The following is a 16,855-nucleotide window of genomic DNA, read 5'->3' as shown; positions in this document are numbered from 1 at the left end:
TATTTTTCCTTGGTTCACATGCGAACAGTCCTTACCATAAAAACGACTCCATATATATATATATATATATATATATATTCATATGCACTCATATATATATATAGTCACATAGATTCACACACATACATATTCATATATATATACAATAGATTCACACATATACATATTCATATATATACAACTCTTTTAACAAGCATATATATGTATATATATATTCATCATATACTTAATATATATATACATCTACACACATACCTAAAGAGTATCCACATATACTTATCTATATATATATATATATATGTACAAAAATATGCATTTGCAAACATACATACATGAACATGTACATAGATACACTGTTTAATATAATTATCATATTAAATACAAAATTCACTCAAAAATGACAACTTTTCAAATACACCATTATAATTTATAAACAAGGTACCAATGGAATGCTAAAGAGATGAGGAATACGTTACTAATCTCTGTTGGACTCAACATCGCCTGTAGTGGTCGAAAAACGATTCAAAAGTTTCGGCTAAGCTCCCTTTGAATGTATGTCACAAACGGTTGGAATTTAGATGAATGGAGGCCATTTTTAAGATTAAGGAGTCAAACTATAGGAAGAGACCGAGCTTGCGGTTGGAGATTGCCGAAAATTTGGTCAATGGGGGAAACGCCACCATCGGCATTGGACTACCGATCCCCGTGCATCCGCTGGCCAAACGACTAGAAATTGGACGGCCAAGGTTGTTCGACCATGGGCCATCACATCAGCTTACGAGTGTTGCATCCAACAGCTGGAGTATGGCCAACGGCCAGACAATGGAAAAGAGAGAGAGAGAGAGAGAGAGAGAGAGAGAGAGAGAGAGAAACATTGCATTTCTTGCACGTGTGGGAGGGGAGAGAGGGAAGGAAAAAGAAAAAGAAAAATTTTTTTTATTCAAAAGTGACACATGGTCCTCTCCCATTGTGAAAGTGGCCCTCTCCAAATGTGACATGTGGCACCTTCCAATTGATGACATGTGGCATAAATAAGAGACTCTTTTAAATATTCCACTACTCGGCAAAGTCCGTCTTAGAAAAATAGACATAACTTTATAGACCCATAACTTTTCAACCGCAGGTCCAAATTAAGCGTGCTATTAGTTTACGGACTTGTATCAATGAGCACTATTACATAGTACGAGTCAATATAAAAATCCATATACATAAAAAGTCAACTCTGGACTCATCGATCAGTCCGAGTTGCATCTTTTTTTTACTACAACTTTTTATTCTTAGCTCCAATTTTGGTGCAGTATGAGTCTACAAACTCGTATTGATGAGTATTTCGCCATGGCATCTTGGTCAATGCAAAATTTCTCTCACCGTAAAAAGTCAATCGTGGAACCCACTTGGTCAACACAGGTCAATCTTGGTCAAACGTGGTTAAAAATTCAAATTCAGGGTATTTTCTCGGATTAGAGTGTTACACTTGATCCTATACTTTTATTCATTAACAAGCAGTCAAGAACGTCTTTAGCTTTCTTTAAGGTACTGAAGATTATATGTTGACTAATTAGCGCACCAACTTTTTTGATGTAGTTGGTTATAGTGATGCTAATTATAAATGTTGTGTGGATGATAAAAAATCTATTATTAGATATATATTCATCATGATAAAAGGAGTTGTGTCTTAGCGAGTCCAAAGCAGTCCATGACAGTAGAGTATGTGGTATGCTATAAGGTAGCTCATCATGTAGTTTGACTTTAAAATTTTATTCGTGATTTAAAAATAGTTGACTCCATTAAAAAGCCTATTACGATGTATTATGATAATATTACAACAATGTCTTCTCTAATAATTTGAAAGGGACATAAGGCGCGACATTGATGTAAAGTATTATATAATGAAGAAGAAAGTTGTGGAAGACTTCGTTGTTGTTATTCACATGCCAACTTACAACATGGTAATAGATCCATTGACCAAAGGCTTATCAACAAGCATATTTGAAGAGCATGTATTCCGGATGAGATTGTTGAGCAGTTGAAATTGCTGTGGGTTAATGGAAGCTTATTTTGTAATCTGTGATAATGTCTATATTGAGTATTGCTTATTTGTTTGAGTATTGCATTATTGAGCAATACATGAATGTTTATAGATCATCATTGATTTATTATTTTATATGTGAGATATTTATTACGCATATTGTTACTTCTTATATTTACAGGTTTGTTTTTTAGACTTTTACTTTGTATATGTATATATTGATCTATAGGTGTCTTGGTGAATTTCTACTACTTAATTTGAGTAGATTGTTGTATCTTACTGGTATACAATATACTCAAATGAAATGGTATTATGTATTTAGGGATTATAAATGATAAGTTAAATTTCTACTATCTAGATTAAGCATATGACATGTAAAGTGCTCAGTTGAAATAGTATCTAATTTTAAAATATTGACTAAGAAATCCTCTACTCCCTAGTCTGGTTTGTTATTATGCCCTGTCAACATATAATATACTTAGATGAAATGATAATTTATTTTGGGTGATTCTAGAGCAAGGAAGTCTTTTGTTATATATGACAATTATACAATTCAAGTGGGAGAATATTATATATTTTGTATCAATTAGCCATACCTGATTGTTTGTTCATTAGGTACCTACTATCACGATTGTTTGCTTTGTACTTTTAAGAATAATGTATCAAGGTTTTAAAATAGTGTTATGATCTATAGATGATTATAATGCTTAACATATTGATGAATAATCTGATTAATGTGAGCATGTTGGTTTAAATTATTATTAGCACTAACAAAAATGAATGATGAATATTTGATTATAAATAATAAAAAAATACTTTTAAAGTTATTTATGGTATTTTATAGATTAATTAATGCTATTTGTACTATTTTATTTTCATTTTTGTAGTACTTATTTTTTACGAAAAAAAAGATTTTTCTTTTCCCAAATACATAAGCAGGTTTATTTTTTTCTTTACTTTTTTTCCCCTCTCTCAGCAGCACTTAGTAAGACTTCAGAAGTACTACCAAAAGAGAAATTACCTAATTAATTAATTATATAACTTTAAAGCAAAAATATCTAAATAAGCGAAGTATGATAGTAAACAATTAAAAAATATTAATTGAATTATATTTATTAATAAATTATTCAAACCAAGCGTGAGCTTTACCTATATGGTCCAATCATAAACTTTTGCTGTCCATAGCTAATGGGCCAATTTGTGTGGAGGCGTACCTAAACATATCGTGCCATGCTTGTGCCCTATCTAATTTCAACATGTCATATATGTGCCATGTTCGTACTACCCTATCTATTTTTACGCCTCTTAACCTATCCATTATTACACCTCTTACGCTATCAACCCACTGCATTAAATTTTTAATGATTAAAATGATGTTCATACTTTGAAATTTGTGTAACGGTGAATGATGTAACATTTAGAGCCGGAATTACGTAGAAAATAAATAATTAATTAAAATAAAAAACTTAGAGCTGGATTTACTAAAAATTTATTATTTCCCCTTCCTTTATGCGGTAAAACAATTTTTTTTATTTCTCTATTGAAATTTCCTCCTATTGTTTTCGTCAAATAAATTTGTTACATTGCAATTCATAATGATTTTGGATCAATGCGTTTTTATGAAGGGGTACTTGGAAAAGATTTAAAACATAAATAAAAGTATATCTGCAATATATATATATACACAAACACACACACACACACACACACACACATATATATATATATATATATATATATATAAAGAATCTGTCTATGGTGTGGATATTCGGACATTCGTTTTTATCGTGCTGATGTTCATAAAAATGATAATTTTTAAAAAAATCATCATCAATACTATCATACATACGAGTGTTAACGATAATTTTCTAAAAAGCTATAAAAATCCACATGATAAAAATATAAAAATATACAGACGTCTACTCCATAAAATCTATTATATAAGAATAGATTTAAATAATAATAATAATCAGGAGTGTTTATGTAGTTTACTTAAAACATGAGATCATCATTCACCAGCCAGCAATAATTAGCAGTTTGGTGTGCCAATGCATGCGATGGCTTTTCTATTTCACTCAGAGCAGATAATATCATAAGGAACTGGGTTTGTAAACTTATCAATCAATGTAAATCCCCTCAACAATACTTCTCAGATAATGCTTCTTCAGTTTTCTCCTTCTATGACTGCTACCCCTGCCATTACCAAAAACAAAGAGAAATCAATCTTCTCAAGAAGATTTCCATTTCAAGGGGGAAAAGCCAAAAAATAAAAAATAAATAAAAATAAAGCAAATTATACACAGACCATATAACCAACTGTTGCTATTGAATACAGTACAGGACCAGTACCGTTAATAAAACCAATGAAATTATATTACGATGGTCGGGTCCTAAGATGCTGAAATATTGTTTAGATTTGCATCTCCATTCTATATTCAGTTTTTCTTTTTCCTATTTTACATCAAAATCTCTAGCGCTTTTGATTTTTCTTGTGTACAATAATGACACTTCTCTTCTATCTATTATGCTCTATTTGGAAGTTCATTTGAGCTGGGAAAGTACAAAGGATTATTATTATTATTTTTCTTCCCCCCCTTTGCCTTGAAATGTTTATGGCTCGCACTAAATGGGCAAAATGTTTGCAGTTCAACAAGACTGACATTTCAGATGCCAAGTACTACAGAAATAAAAATATGCATTGCTTGCTGATTAGCTGCCGTAAAAAAGGAAGGAGAATGGCTTTGATCGACTCTACCAGTACTGATTGTGCAATAAAAATGAGTCGGTTGCCAACTTCTTCCCATCATCGTTGCGATTCCAATGGTAGAATGCATGTGTCCGGTTTTTAATCTCAAATGTAGAATGTCCATAACTGGCTTCTCGGAATGCCGAATAGTCTGGTTGTGGATCTATAAACCTATAGTTACCAGTGGAATTATTGTTAATCAACATGGGTACAAGAACAGTAATTTCCTTATTAATCAAGAATAAGAGACTCTCTTTGTTAAAAGGCCTTAACAAGTAGTAAACGACAAAAGTAAAACTTCACCTTGCTGCAAGACCTTCCTGGTTTCCTCCATCTCCAACGGTTATGTAAACAGGGGCTGATTTGTCCGGTATAGGATAACGGTCACCACTGGTTATATTGTAGTGTATATTTGAGATTCTATACTGAAATAAAGAGGAATAGAAACATGATTACTGGGTCTAGCCAATCACAATCAATGGTAAATAGACTGGTTAGGTGTTTAAAAATGACCACATCAATTTGCAAAATCAAATATCATGAACGAGTAAAGTGGTAAAGGAGCATAACTGATCTTTCGTAAGCATGGACATGACCAGCAAAGACAACATCAACTTTGTAGTGAACAAACCAACTCTCAAATACTGCTCTCATGCTTTCACCTTCCATGTAGTGTGCTTCATTACTATTATAGATTGGAACATGCATAAGAACAATGAGCCAAGGTGTCTTTTCTCTGTCCACCTTTTTTAGTTCTTCACTCAGCCATTCCCATTGAGGTGTGTATTTAACTGTTGAAAGTTAAAATTCATATAAAAATCACAAAGGGAAGAAAAAAAAGAAAAAAGAAAAAATAAGAAATTCTTCCCAATTCTAACAAGGACATGAAAATGGCGAAAATTTTGCAAACCTTAATTTTGGTTTTAACACACAACCAGACTACTAATGGCCATGAAAAATTGTCTAGCTGATAAATTATTCATTTTGCAGGATATTTACAAATAAAAGAATATAGGAAATTGTGAACTTACCGAATGGGGAATAGCTGGATAGAACAATTATATGAGCTGATGCACGTCTGATTGCATACCAAAGAGGATTGCTGCTTTTGGATGCTAGATAAGGAGTGGGATATCGCTCAAGAAAGGATCTGAAAGGAGTAACTTCCTCCTATATATAAATATTGAAAAATTAACACTCAAACATAAAGATTTGATATATTTAACTGATAAGTGAAAGTTCACAGAATTTCATGAAATCTCAAAACGAAAGTATGCAAGATTTCATATCTCTTCACTCTATGACAAGGGTATTTTCTTAGGACTAAAATACATTCTGTTTATACTAGAACACATTCACCATGTCCCTGATAGTAAATAACAATCCAGTATTTCACTATCTTGGATTACAAGCACAAGAAGTAAATATTTTACACATTCACCATGTCCCTGATAGTATATAGTTCACTATCTTCGATTACAAGCATAAGAAGTAAATATTTTGCATTTTAATCCCATGGATTAATCTTTATTTGTTTTTTCCTAGATGGATAGATGCATCATGCCAAAATTTAAATTCACAGGAAAATACTAGCATTTTAGCAATAAACTAAAACTGATGTTATCGTAGATGGGGTGCATATGTAATTTACCTGAAAAATAAAAGTCAAAAAGAAAGAGAAATAACATATTAGGAAAACAGACATATAGAAGAAGCAGTAACCTGCCGTTCAGTACATGAAATCCAGTCAAGTCAAGTTGCCTCATATTTACCACGCATACTCTTAACCAGCTCATTATATTTTAAGCAAATTCTCAAAATTGGCAGAGATGGAAGTATGATTATGACTTAGCTAATATGGGTGACTTTTTTAACTGTCCATAGATAAGGATGCAACTATTCTGCTCAATTCACAATCTAAGTAAAATATGCTATCAGTTGACTTTTAGATATCCCTTTTCTTCAGTGGAATGAGAGGTTAAGAATTGTAAAAATTAGCATAATAGTGAGGGTCAAGCAACCTGATGATGCTTTATGAAGATTTTTTATTTTTTATTTTCCCTCCCTTCTGTTTCTTAGTCATCAGATCAGGAACTTACAGTTGAAAAAAAACTAAAGAATAACAAAGAGGAAACTTCTTAACACCTTACCATATAAGGAAAGTAATCGATTTCGTGATTTCCTGCAGACCAAATCCATGGTTGATATGCAGTACTTTTTTCAACAAATCGACCCCATGAATCCCACCGTAATCCTACATCGTTGTACGTATATCTATCAGCATAAGAAAGGTCTCCAACAAATAAGACCGTCTGTGCTCCACTCTGTATGTAATGCTCAAGAGTGGAAAGTGAATTGTATGTCTGCCCCAAATCTCCTGCAACATACAAATAATATTAATCACAATAAAGTACAAAAAAATTCAACGGAAATTTTATGATTTACATATCAATTAGAGGTGAATGCATTTTTTATAAGCTAGACAGAGGTGGTACCAACTTAAGCTTGGGAAAGAATGACAAAGAAATATGGACCAATATGAAGGAGTGACCTCAAACCATAGTTTTATCAGAAGACCCTGAGCATAAAACAACTCACCAATGATCCCAAATTTGTAAGGAGCATCTGGATCTATCTTGGGAGGTGTATGAAACCAGAATTCTCGAGCAGATTCACCACTCCCAATTTTGTAATAGTACTTGGTGTCATACTGGGAAAAAAAAAAATTATGAAGGTTTAGCGGGGAAAAAGGCCAAGAGTATTAACAAATAATTCAGTATATGCAACCCTAGTAAATTACATAAAGCAAAACATATTACCTCAAGTCCATCAACAAGACACTGATGGATAAAGCCAGATTTGTATTTGTAAAATGAGTAGTTTGAGACTGTCCCCTTTGCTGTAAACTCATAACTATTCTGTGATGTACCATATAACACTTTACTGGGTCCTGGTTCATCCGGCGTGACCCATGAGATGATTACAGCTTTTCCATCGTAGTCACCTTGGGTTATATGCACCTACAATAGCATGTTTGAAAGACACAGAATGATGAGATTCATAACAAGTTTGGAAGAACTTGACTATCAATTTGACAACAAAAGTACAATAGATGTAGAGAGATATAACACCAAATGCACCAACTCTAGAATATCTACATGTTAATTCCATATTGCAACTATACTGTTCTTCATCTTAAACCATAGGAGCAATCGAGGAAGAGTTTTCCTTGTTCAATTGAACAAAAATTTGACAGAGATAATTGAGGGGGGGAGGTGAAGAAGAAGAAATATACGATTGAAATTATGCCAAGCTCTGTGTTATTCTAAGATGTATATACAGCAAAAAATTACAAAAAGTTCTTACTTGTTGTGGTGCGTTATGACCTTTCGGAACTGCAAATGCTTCATTGTCGATAGGGATATCAGTGGATGGCCACTCTGACCTTACGAAAGTGCTTGTGATCCCAGCATTCCCTTTGTTCAAAAAGCTGACTGAGACAAACAATGTGATTATAAGACCTAGCAGCATCAACCTCATCTTAGCAACCTCCCCCGTAATGAATGATCATTCAGTCAGCCAGCCAGCCAGCCAATATAGGTAAAACTAACTGTATCACAAGATAAAAACCAGATTATCACCCATAAAATTGAACGTTGACATGCACACCATGGGAAAAATACGTTGAGTGCGGGGTTTTGGATATTGTGTTGGATCAAACGTGTAAAAGAACTATGAAGAACCACCTTTTAGAGGAAAATGGAGAATAGCAAAGCATTTATACTATAAAAAAGTATTAGAGAGGGGCTGAAATCTTAATCGTATCCACGCGCACTCTCTCTCGCTCTCTCTCACATAGACACACACAAAACCGGAGTTCTAATACCCAAATTGGTCAGGACCCAAAAAAAAAATAAATAAAAAAATAAAATTGGACAACTCCAAGTTCAGCTCCATTCCAAATCAAACTCGAACAAACCCTTTAAAGTTTCCATTTCAGAATCCCCACAATCCAATCAAAACCAACCATCAAACTAATTAACAAGTAACAACATTTAAACGCGTGAACAGAAAAAAAGAATATATAAATATGTCATCCGGGAATTTTCATTTCGAAGAAATATACACCGGAATCCTCATCTAAAACATCCCATCCGGGAATTTTCATTTCTAAGAAATAACTAAAATTTCTCTCTTCGCTTTTCAGAACTTTAGAAAAAAAAAAAAAAAAAACAATGTTCAGATAATGACCATTTGGCTTCAATTTATACTTTGTAACAGAAAAAAACAAGAAGTTTAACTGCATTAAGACAAACAAAAAATCTCCATTAAAAAGACAAACAAAAAATCTCCATTAAAAAACGAAAAAAAACAGTAACTTTAAATGCAACAAAGAAACCAAAAAAAAAAAAAAAAAAGGTTTGAAGCAGCAATTATTGAATCAAAATTATGCTTTCAAAGTCAGAGAGAGAGGAAGAGTACCTGAAAATCAAAACAGAGGAGTGATAGAGAGAGAGACGCAGAGGGAGAGCCTTAATTTTTTGTTTTTTTTTTTTTTTTGGCTCAAGAGGGAGAGCCTTAATTATCAGTCTAATAAGTTTGTGGAAGAGGATGGCGTACGTTAGCAGGGATGGCTTGGCGTACGTTAGCAGGGATGGGCTTAATGATTTTTTGGTTCCTGCGTGGAAAAGCGGAATATTCTTGTGGGCCACGTGGCTAATTATTAGTGGTCTGTCTGATGATAGGGTCACGTTTCTTGTCAGATGTGTCTGACAGTTTATTTGTTTTATATTTTGGTCCAATGAAGATCGATTTTGGAGCACAGGGTAGTTGAAATCTGGGCCTTTGAATTTGGTGGACTGTCAAGATCCAAAAACGCCAAAATAATGAAATTAATCTGTAGACAAACTTTTAACCAACTTGCTAAAAGGATATTGATGTCGTAAGCATATTCTTAAAGGGAATTCCATTTTTGTTGTGATTCTTTATTGATAAGAAATGCAAAAAATTAAGTAAAAAAAAAAACACTATATCTTCAATATATTTTTATGGGAAACTTTGGCCAAGCAAAGTCTGAATTTAGTCACTTTTTTTAAGGAATATGATTTTTATTAATGTAGCAAAAATTCAATGCTACAAAATAAATGATACATCCCTCCTCTTTCCCACTCCCCCTCAATATTCAATTATTATATTATGTAGATTTGGATCAGTGTAAAATCATTAAATATACATTATTAAATTTCAAATTTAAATCTCGAAATCTCTTCCGCTCAATTGTACTAAAAACTTAGAAAATATTTTATTTACACTCTTCAAGGATTGAGATAAATACAAAAACAACTTTCAAGTTTCTAATAAATCATCTTCATTCTTTGCTCACAAACTAATTTAGCATTATAACCTTATAAAATTAAATTGATTTAAAATGCGTTTTTCTTTTGTTTTCTTTTTGAAAAAACTAATTTTTTGACCATTTTGTAAAAATCAGTTGAAAAAAATTAATTTGTAGATTTGAATTTTTAAAAAAAACTATTTGATAATTTATCAAATATATTTACAAAATGCATTGAAATGTATTATATTATAAAATATATTATATTTTTTCAAATATATTTAATAAAGGTATTTTTCAAACTTAAAAAAGTTTATATGATTAAAATTATAATATATTTTTTAAAAAAGAAAAGTATAACTTAGTTTAAATAAAATTTAATTAAAAATAAAATAAAATTTAAGTTTTTAAATTAATTATTACAAAAAAAGAAGAAATAAAAGAAATTTACACTGTGAAAATAGCGATCTAGCGATACTAAATTAGCGATATTATAAAAAAAAAAAAAAAACAACTGCAAAAAAAAATTCGTGACACTGATACTAAAGCATCGGATAAAATAGTATAAATATATGATGCTTTCAAAAACTATCAAAGTTAAAGCGTCGTTTAATACAAAAATAAATGACCATTTTGTTTGGCGTCGCTAGATAAATGTTTAAAAAGTATCGGCTTCAATCTTATGCTTATGTTTTGTCTAAATTGGAATCATATGTATGCTAGACTCATGCAAAATGATTCACCAACCACTTATCTATGTTTGTATAATCACATAATTATATGCATAATAAAAAACATGAAAAAACTTAATCAAGTTTTACAAGAAAATAGACAACGCTTTTAATAGTAAAAGTATCGCCAATATTTGATATGATAAAGAAAAAAATTGAACTCCTTAATTTAACAAACAAATTAGTTAATATTTCAAAAATTAATTAAGTGAAAATTGCAAAAAAAAAAAAATGGTAAACATTGCCCCAAAAAAAATAAAAGAAACTAATTAGGCAACGTTTTTTTGTTAAAAGCGTCGGCTATAATTCTTGAAATAATTAAAAGAAATTCGTCAATTTTTACTTCATATTGCTAAATTGTATGTTAAAGATAAAAAAAAAAAAAAATTAAGTAGGGAATAGGCAACGGTTTTTGCTATAAAAACATCACCTATTCCTTCAAAATTTAAAAAAAAAAAAAAACACACACACAATTTTACATGATTTGCAGATTTTAAAAGCATATAGTGCCCAAAAATAAAATTATTACAAAAACAACTTACTAATTTTGCTTCACATTTTTAATTAATATATTTAGTATTTATTTGTAAATGAACAACCATAAAATTAATTAAAGATAAAAAAATAAAAACAGGGAATAGGCGACACATTTTGCTCAAACAGCGTCACCTATTCTTTCAAATTTAAGAGAAAAAAATAATTTAGGTGATTTTCAAATTTTTAAAGCAATTATACGATACTTGAAAAACAACAAAAATTAAAGAAACAACTTAGTAATTTTGCTTCACATTTTTAATTAATATATTCAGTATTTATTTGTAGATGAACAATGACAAAATTAATTAAAGATAAAAAAAAATTAAAATAGGGAATAGACGACACTTTTGGCTATAAAATCATTGCCTATTCCTTCCATTTAAAAAAAAAAAACAATTTTAGGTGATTTGCAAATTTTAAAAGCAATTATATGGTACTTGAAAAAGGAAAAAAAAAATAAAAAAACAACTTAGTAATTTTTCTTCACATTTTTAATTAATATATTCACTGTTTATTGTAAATAAATAATGACACAATTAATTAAAGATCAAAAAAATTAAATCAGGGAATAGGCGATGCTTTTTGCTATAAAAGCATTGCCCAGTCCTTCAACTAAAAAAAAAAAAAAAAAAAAACCAATTTTACATGATTTGTAAATTTCAAATGCACTTATATAGTACCTAAAAACAAAAAACAAAAAATAAAAGAAACAATTTAGTAATTTTGCTTCACATTTTTAATTAATATATTTAGTGTTTATTTGTAGATGAACAATGATAAAATTAATTAAAGTTAAAAAATAAAAACAGGGTATAGACAACGCATTTTTTAGCAAATATGTCGCCTATTCTTCAAATTTCAAAAAAACAAAAAACAAAAAAACCAATTTTAGGTGATTTACAAGTTTTAAAAGCAATTATATCATACTTGAAAAACAAAAAAATTAAAGAAACTATTTAGTAATTTTGCTTTACATTTTTAATTAATATATTCAGTGTTTATTTGTAAATGAACAATAATAAAATTAATTAAAGATAAAAAATTTAAAATAGAGAATATGTGACACTTTTTGCTATAAAAGCTTCACTTATTCCTTCAAAATTAAAAAAAAAAAGAAAAAAAAACAATTTTAGGTGATTTGCAAATTTTGAAAGCAATTATATGGCACTTAAAAAACAAAAAAATTAAAAAACAGCTTAGTACTTTAGGACAATAAATGACGCTTTGGATATTAAAATGTTGCCTAATGCTTTTGAATTATAAAATAATTAATTCTGCAAATTTGTATTTGATAAAAGCGTTGCTAAATGTTAAAAATAAATGATGCTTTTTCAAAAAAGTATCGCCAAATATAGAAATAGACGACAAGTATCGCTATAGGACAAAAGGCAATGTTGTTTTTGAAAAAACATCACCTATTTTTAATTTTAAACTGTTCAATTGAAAATGAACCATGCATTTGGTCTTGTGGTATGATGCATCTATTAAGAGTGAGAGGTCTTGGTTTCAATTTTAGAAATGTCCTGTCCTTTTTAATATTTTAAAATCTTTGCACATTTTTTTCTTTTTTATTGGAAGGTTTTCACCTTTTTTCTTTTTTTATTGTTTTCAAATTTTTTTTTTATTTACACATATGCAAACCATCCTGTTCTTTTTCTCCTTTTTTTTATTATTTTTATATTTTTGAAAAAATATTTTAAAATAAAATCAGACAAGATCATGCCAAAGATTAAACCCGAAACCTCTTATACTCTAAAAAAACCACCACACCAATTGCTTCGGTTGTATTCAGTTCAACAAACAATTAATGATATAGTTTTTTTTTAATAGGGGATGTTTTTCCAAACAAGCGTCATCTTTTATCCTACATTTAGTGACCATTTTTAAAAGCATGCCTATTAAAGAATTTAGTGACCCTTTTCCAAACAAGCCTCGTCTTTTGTTTTTTATTTTTATTTTTATTTTTATTTTAAAAGTTGTTTTTCATAATTTTTTTTTCAATTTTAACATGCCCTGCTAATTTTAAAAGCAAGTAACTTATCATTGAAAAACAAACAAATTAAAATGCGAAAAAAAAGAAGACAATAGGCGACGCTTTCAGAAGTAAAAGCATCGCCTATTGTGTTGAAAATAAAAAAGAATAAAAATAACATTTTAAATGACATGTTAATTTTAAAAGAAAGAAAGCTATCATATAAACACAAACAACTTAAAGTAAGAGCTTAATAATTTTGCTTCATATTTCTAATTAATATACGTATATGCAGCTGAATAGTAACAAAATTAATTGAAGTGCAAAAAAAAATAGGTGACACTTTTAGTAGTAAAAGCACCGCCTATTATCATGAAAAAAAAAATTAACATGCCTTGCTGTACTTGAAAAATAAAAAAAATTAAACAATCAGCTTAGTAATTTGGTTTTACATTTTTAAATAATATTTTCAGTATTTATTTATAAATGAACAATTAAAAAACTAATTAAAGATTAAAATAAAATAAAATATGGAATTGACGATGCTTTTTCACCAAAAAATGTCGCCTATTACTTCAATCTTTTTTTAAAAAAATAAAATTTAAGAGTCTTGCAAAATTTAAAAGCCATTACGTTGTACTTGAAAAACAAAAAAAATTAAACAACCAGCTTAGTAATTTTGCTTCATATTTTTACGTAATATTTTCAGTGTTTATTTGTAGATGAACAATCAAAAACTAATTAAAGATAAATAAAAAAAAATAAAATAAAAACATGGAATAAATGATGCTTTTTCACCCAATAGCGTTGCCTATTCCTTCAATTTGAAAAAAGAGAGAACCAATTTAAGAGACTTGTAGAATTTAAAAGCAATTAAGCTGTACTTGAAAAATAAAAAAACATTTAACAACCAGCTTAGTAATTTTGCTTTACATTTTTAAATAATATTTTTTGTATTTATTTGTAAATGAACAATAAAAAAACTAGTTAATGATAAAAAATAATACTAATAAAACATGGAATAGGCAATGCTTTTTGGTGTAAAAGCGTTGCCTATTCCTTCAATTAAAAAATAAAAAAAAAACAACAATTTAAAAGACTTTCAAATTTTAAAAATGACTAAGCTATCATTGAAACACAAACACATGAAAATTCAGCTCGTTTAACATACTTATGTAGATAAATTGATCAATAAGTCCTTGTTGAATTATAATTCTACATTCGGTACTCTATCTTTTGACTTTACAGTCACTACATTCAGTTTAAATAAATCATTGACTATATAGCCATTTCCCACAAACATTTCATACTTGGACAAAATAATCTTATCTGACTTAAAAACTAAGCGAAAACCATGTTTGCTTAGTAGTGATCCAGAAACCAGATTTGTACGAATCTCTGGAACGTACAATATATTATTAAGAGTCAGCACCTTTCCAGAAGTCATCTTCAAGGTTATTTTGCCATTTTCTTGGATTTCTGACGTGGCAAAATTCCCCATGAGCATTTTCTCCCCATTTTTAGTTAGCTTCAAAGAAGTGAACAAATTCTTGTCAGATATATGTGGCGGGTCGTACCAGTATCAATCCACCATTCTCTAGTGATGTGCTCCATCATCTGTGCCTCTTTGTTCTTCTCTCTTTTAGGCAATCTACATTTCGTAGCTTTGTGACCCATCTTGTCACAATTAAAGCACTTGCCTTGAAACTTGACATTTTTGGAGATCCCTCCCTTAGGCCCCAATTTGGAATATCTTCCAATTTTCTTCTTGTTCTTGGAGTTTTGACCATACTCCACAACTTTGGCCTTCACCTCGGCCTTCAAAGATCCCTTATCAGATCTCCTATTCTCATATTCGATATGAAGCTTTTCAACAAGAACTTCCATATTCATTTCTTTTCTTTTGTGCTTGAGATAATTCTTGAAATCTCTCCAATTAGGAGGTAACTTCTCAATCATGGCAGCTACTTGAAAGGTTTCATTAATTATCATCCCTTCAGTAAGAAGTTCTTGAATGAGCACTTGCAACTCATGTATTTGACTCATTAATGGCTTTGAATCCACCATCATGTAGTCCAAAAATCGGCCTACAACAAACTTTCCGAAACTCCCATTTTCAATTTTATATTTGCGGTCCAAAATTTTCCATAGCTCCTTTGCTGACTTCGTGCCACAGTACACTCCATACAAAGCATCAGACAGGCCATTCAGGATGTAATTCCGACATAAATAATTGAAATGCTTCCATGCATCCACTGCCATGAGTATCTCTTTATCACTCTCTTTATTATTTGGTGGTGCATCTTCTGTCAAGAATCTTGCAAGATTTAGTGTCGTCAAGTAGAACAACATTTTCTGTTGCCACCTCTTAAAATGTGCTCCATTGAATTTTTCTGGTTTCTCTGCATGATTTGCAGGAGGAGACATTTGAATCACAGGAATATTAGTTGGTGCTTGTGCAACGGGCATAGTTATATTATCTCCACTTGCTGTTTCTGTAAAATCACAAAAACAGAAATCAGTTGTTTTCTCTTTCAACACATTAATTAAAATCAATTTCCAATAGAAAGAGACAATAATGTGATTTTTCAGGATATTTGTATACACTACAAAAATTTCTGTATACACCCACCAAATTCATGTATATACCCATAAAATTGTTGTACACATTCACAAAATTACTTTATACACCCACTAGGCTGACATCATCAATTACCTAACGTGACACCCGTGTTGGCGTGGCAGAATGGCTGATGTGGCACACCTGCTGACGTGGTAGCAACATCGAGCTGATGTGGCATTCCCATCATGCTTGCATGGAGCTAATGTGTCACTGATGTGGCCACTCGTTGGACTGACATGTGTCATGTGCCTTGGCCAACACATGGCATTCTCTTGGTCCAACACATGTCATGTGCCATTGGCCAACACATGGTGCTCTCTTGGTCCGACATGCCTTATGTGCCATCGACCAACACGTGGCCCTTTCTCATGCAAAAACGTGTCCCCAATCCATTGGTTAATTGATGGCACTTTGGTTGGTTGACACATGACATTGTCTCTGCGACACATGATGGGTCTCTCTATGTGTGACACAGGCCCTACCTTATGGTGACATGTGCCTTGCAATTGCCACGTCACCTAGCCACTATGCTCCAAATGGTGCCACCCTCTCCACGACACGTGGTGTGCCCATAAAACAATTGGGCCAGGTTTCTAACGGGCCAAGTTTCCTAACCACGGGTTGGATTCTGCAACTGGGCCAGAACCAACAAAATTTAATCTTAGGCTTACTAACCCAAAATCCGACCCGATCCTTATCCATTTTCCGACTCGTCTTGAACCTCTAGCTGGGTCAATTTTGACGGGTTTTCCTGGCAAACGGATCAACCAATCTGATTGCAAATTTTCACCCTTTTTTTCACTATTCCAACCATGAAAATTCACCGAAAAAATACCAAAAAATTCTTAATATCATAGGCAAACAATTTTACGAAAAACAAAT

General features: G+C 31.0%; 2 protein-coding genes across 2 annotated transcripts; both read right to left on the bottom strand.

Moving 5' to 3' along the window:
- Positions 1-3,949: 3,949 nt before the first annotated feature.
- Positions 3,950-9,416, bottom strand: LOC107428478 (bifunctional purple acid phosphatase 26). The gene is made up of 10 exons (XM_048481345.2): positions 9,258-9,416; positions 8,142-8,385; positions 7,595-7,795; positions 7,374-7,485; positions 6,926-7,152; positions 5,807-5,945; positions 5,346-5,566; positions 5,079-5,200; positions 4,785-4,946; positions 3,950-4,222 (listed from the first exon to the last, which is right to left on the bottom strand). The coding sequence occupies exons 2-10, from the start codon at positions 8,313-8,315 to the stop codon at positions 4,147-4,149; spliced, it is 1,434 nt and encodes a 477-aa protein (XP_048337302.1). The 5' UTR covers positions 8,316-8,385; positions 9,258-9,416; the 3' UTR covers positions 3,950-4,146.
- A 5,464-nt stretch (positions 9,417-14,880) lies between these two features.
- Positions 14,881-16,157, bottom strand: LOC132800341 (uncharacterized). Its single transcript, XM_060813799.1, has 2 exons — positions 16,067-16,157; positions 14,881-15,845 (listed from the first exon to the last, which is right to left on the bottom strand). The coding sequence occupies exons 1-2, from the start codon at positions 16,155-16,157 to the stop codon at positions 14,881-14,883; spliced, it is 1,056 nt and encodes a 351-aa protein (XP_060669782.1).
- Between the last annotated feature and the right edge of the window lie 698 nt (positions 16,158-16,855).

This window comes from Ziziphus jujuba, chromosome 1 (genome assembly GCF_031755915.1).
Source record: "Ziziphus jujuba cultivar Dongzao chromosome 1, ASM3175591v1".
NCBI classification, from domain to species: domain Eukaryota; kingdom Viridiplantae; phylum Streptophyta; class Magnoliopsida; order Rosales; family Rhamnaceae; genus Ziziphus; species Ziziphus jujuba.
This window is presented reverse-complemented; position numbering and strand designations above follow the sequence as displayed.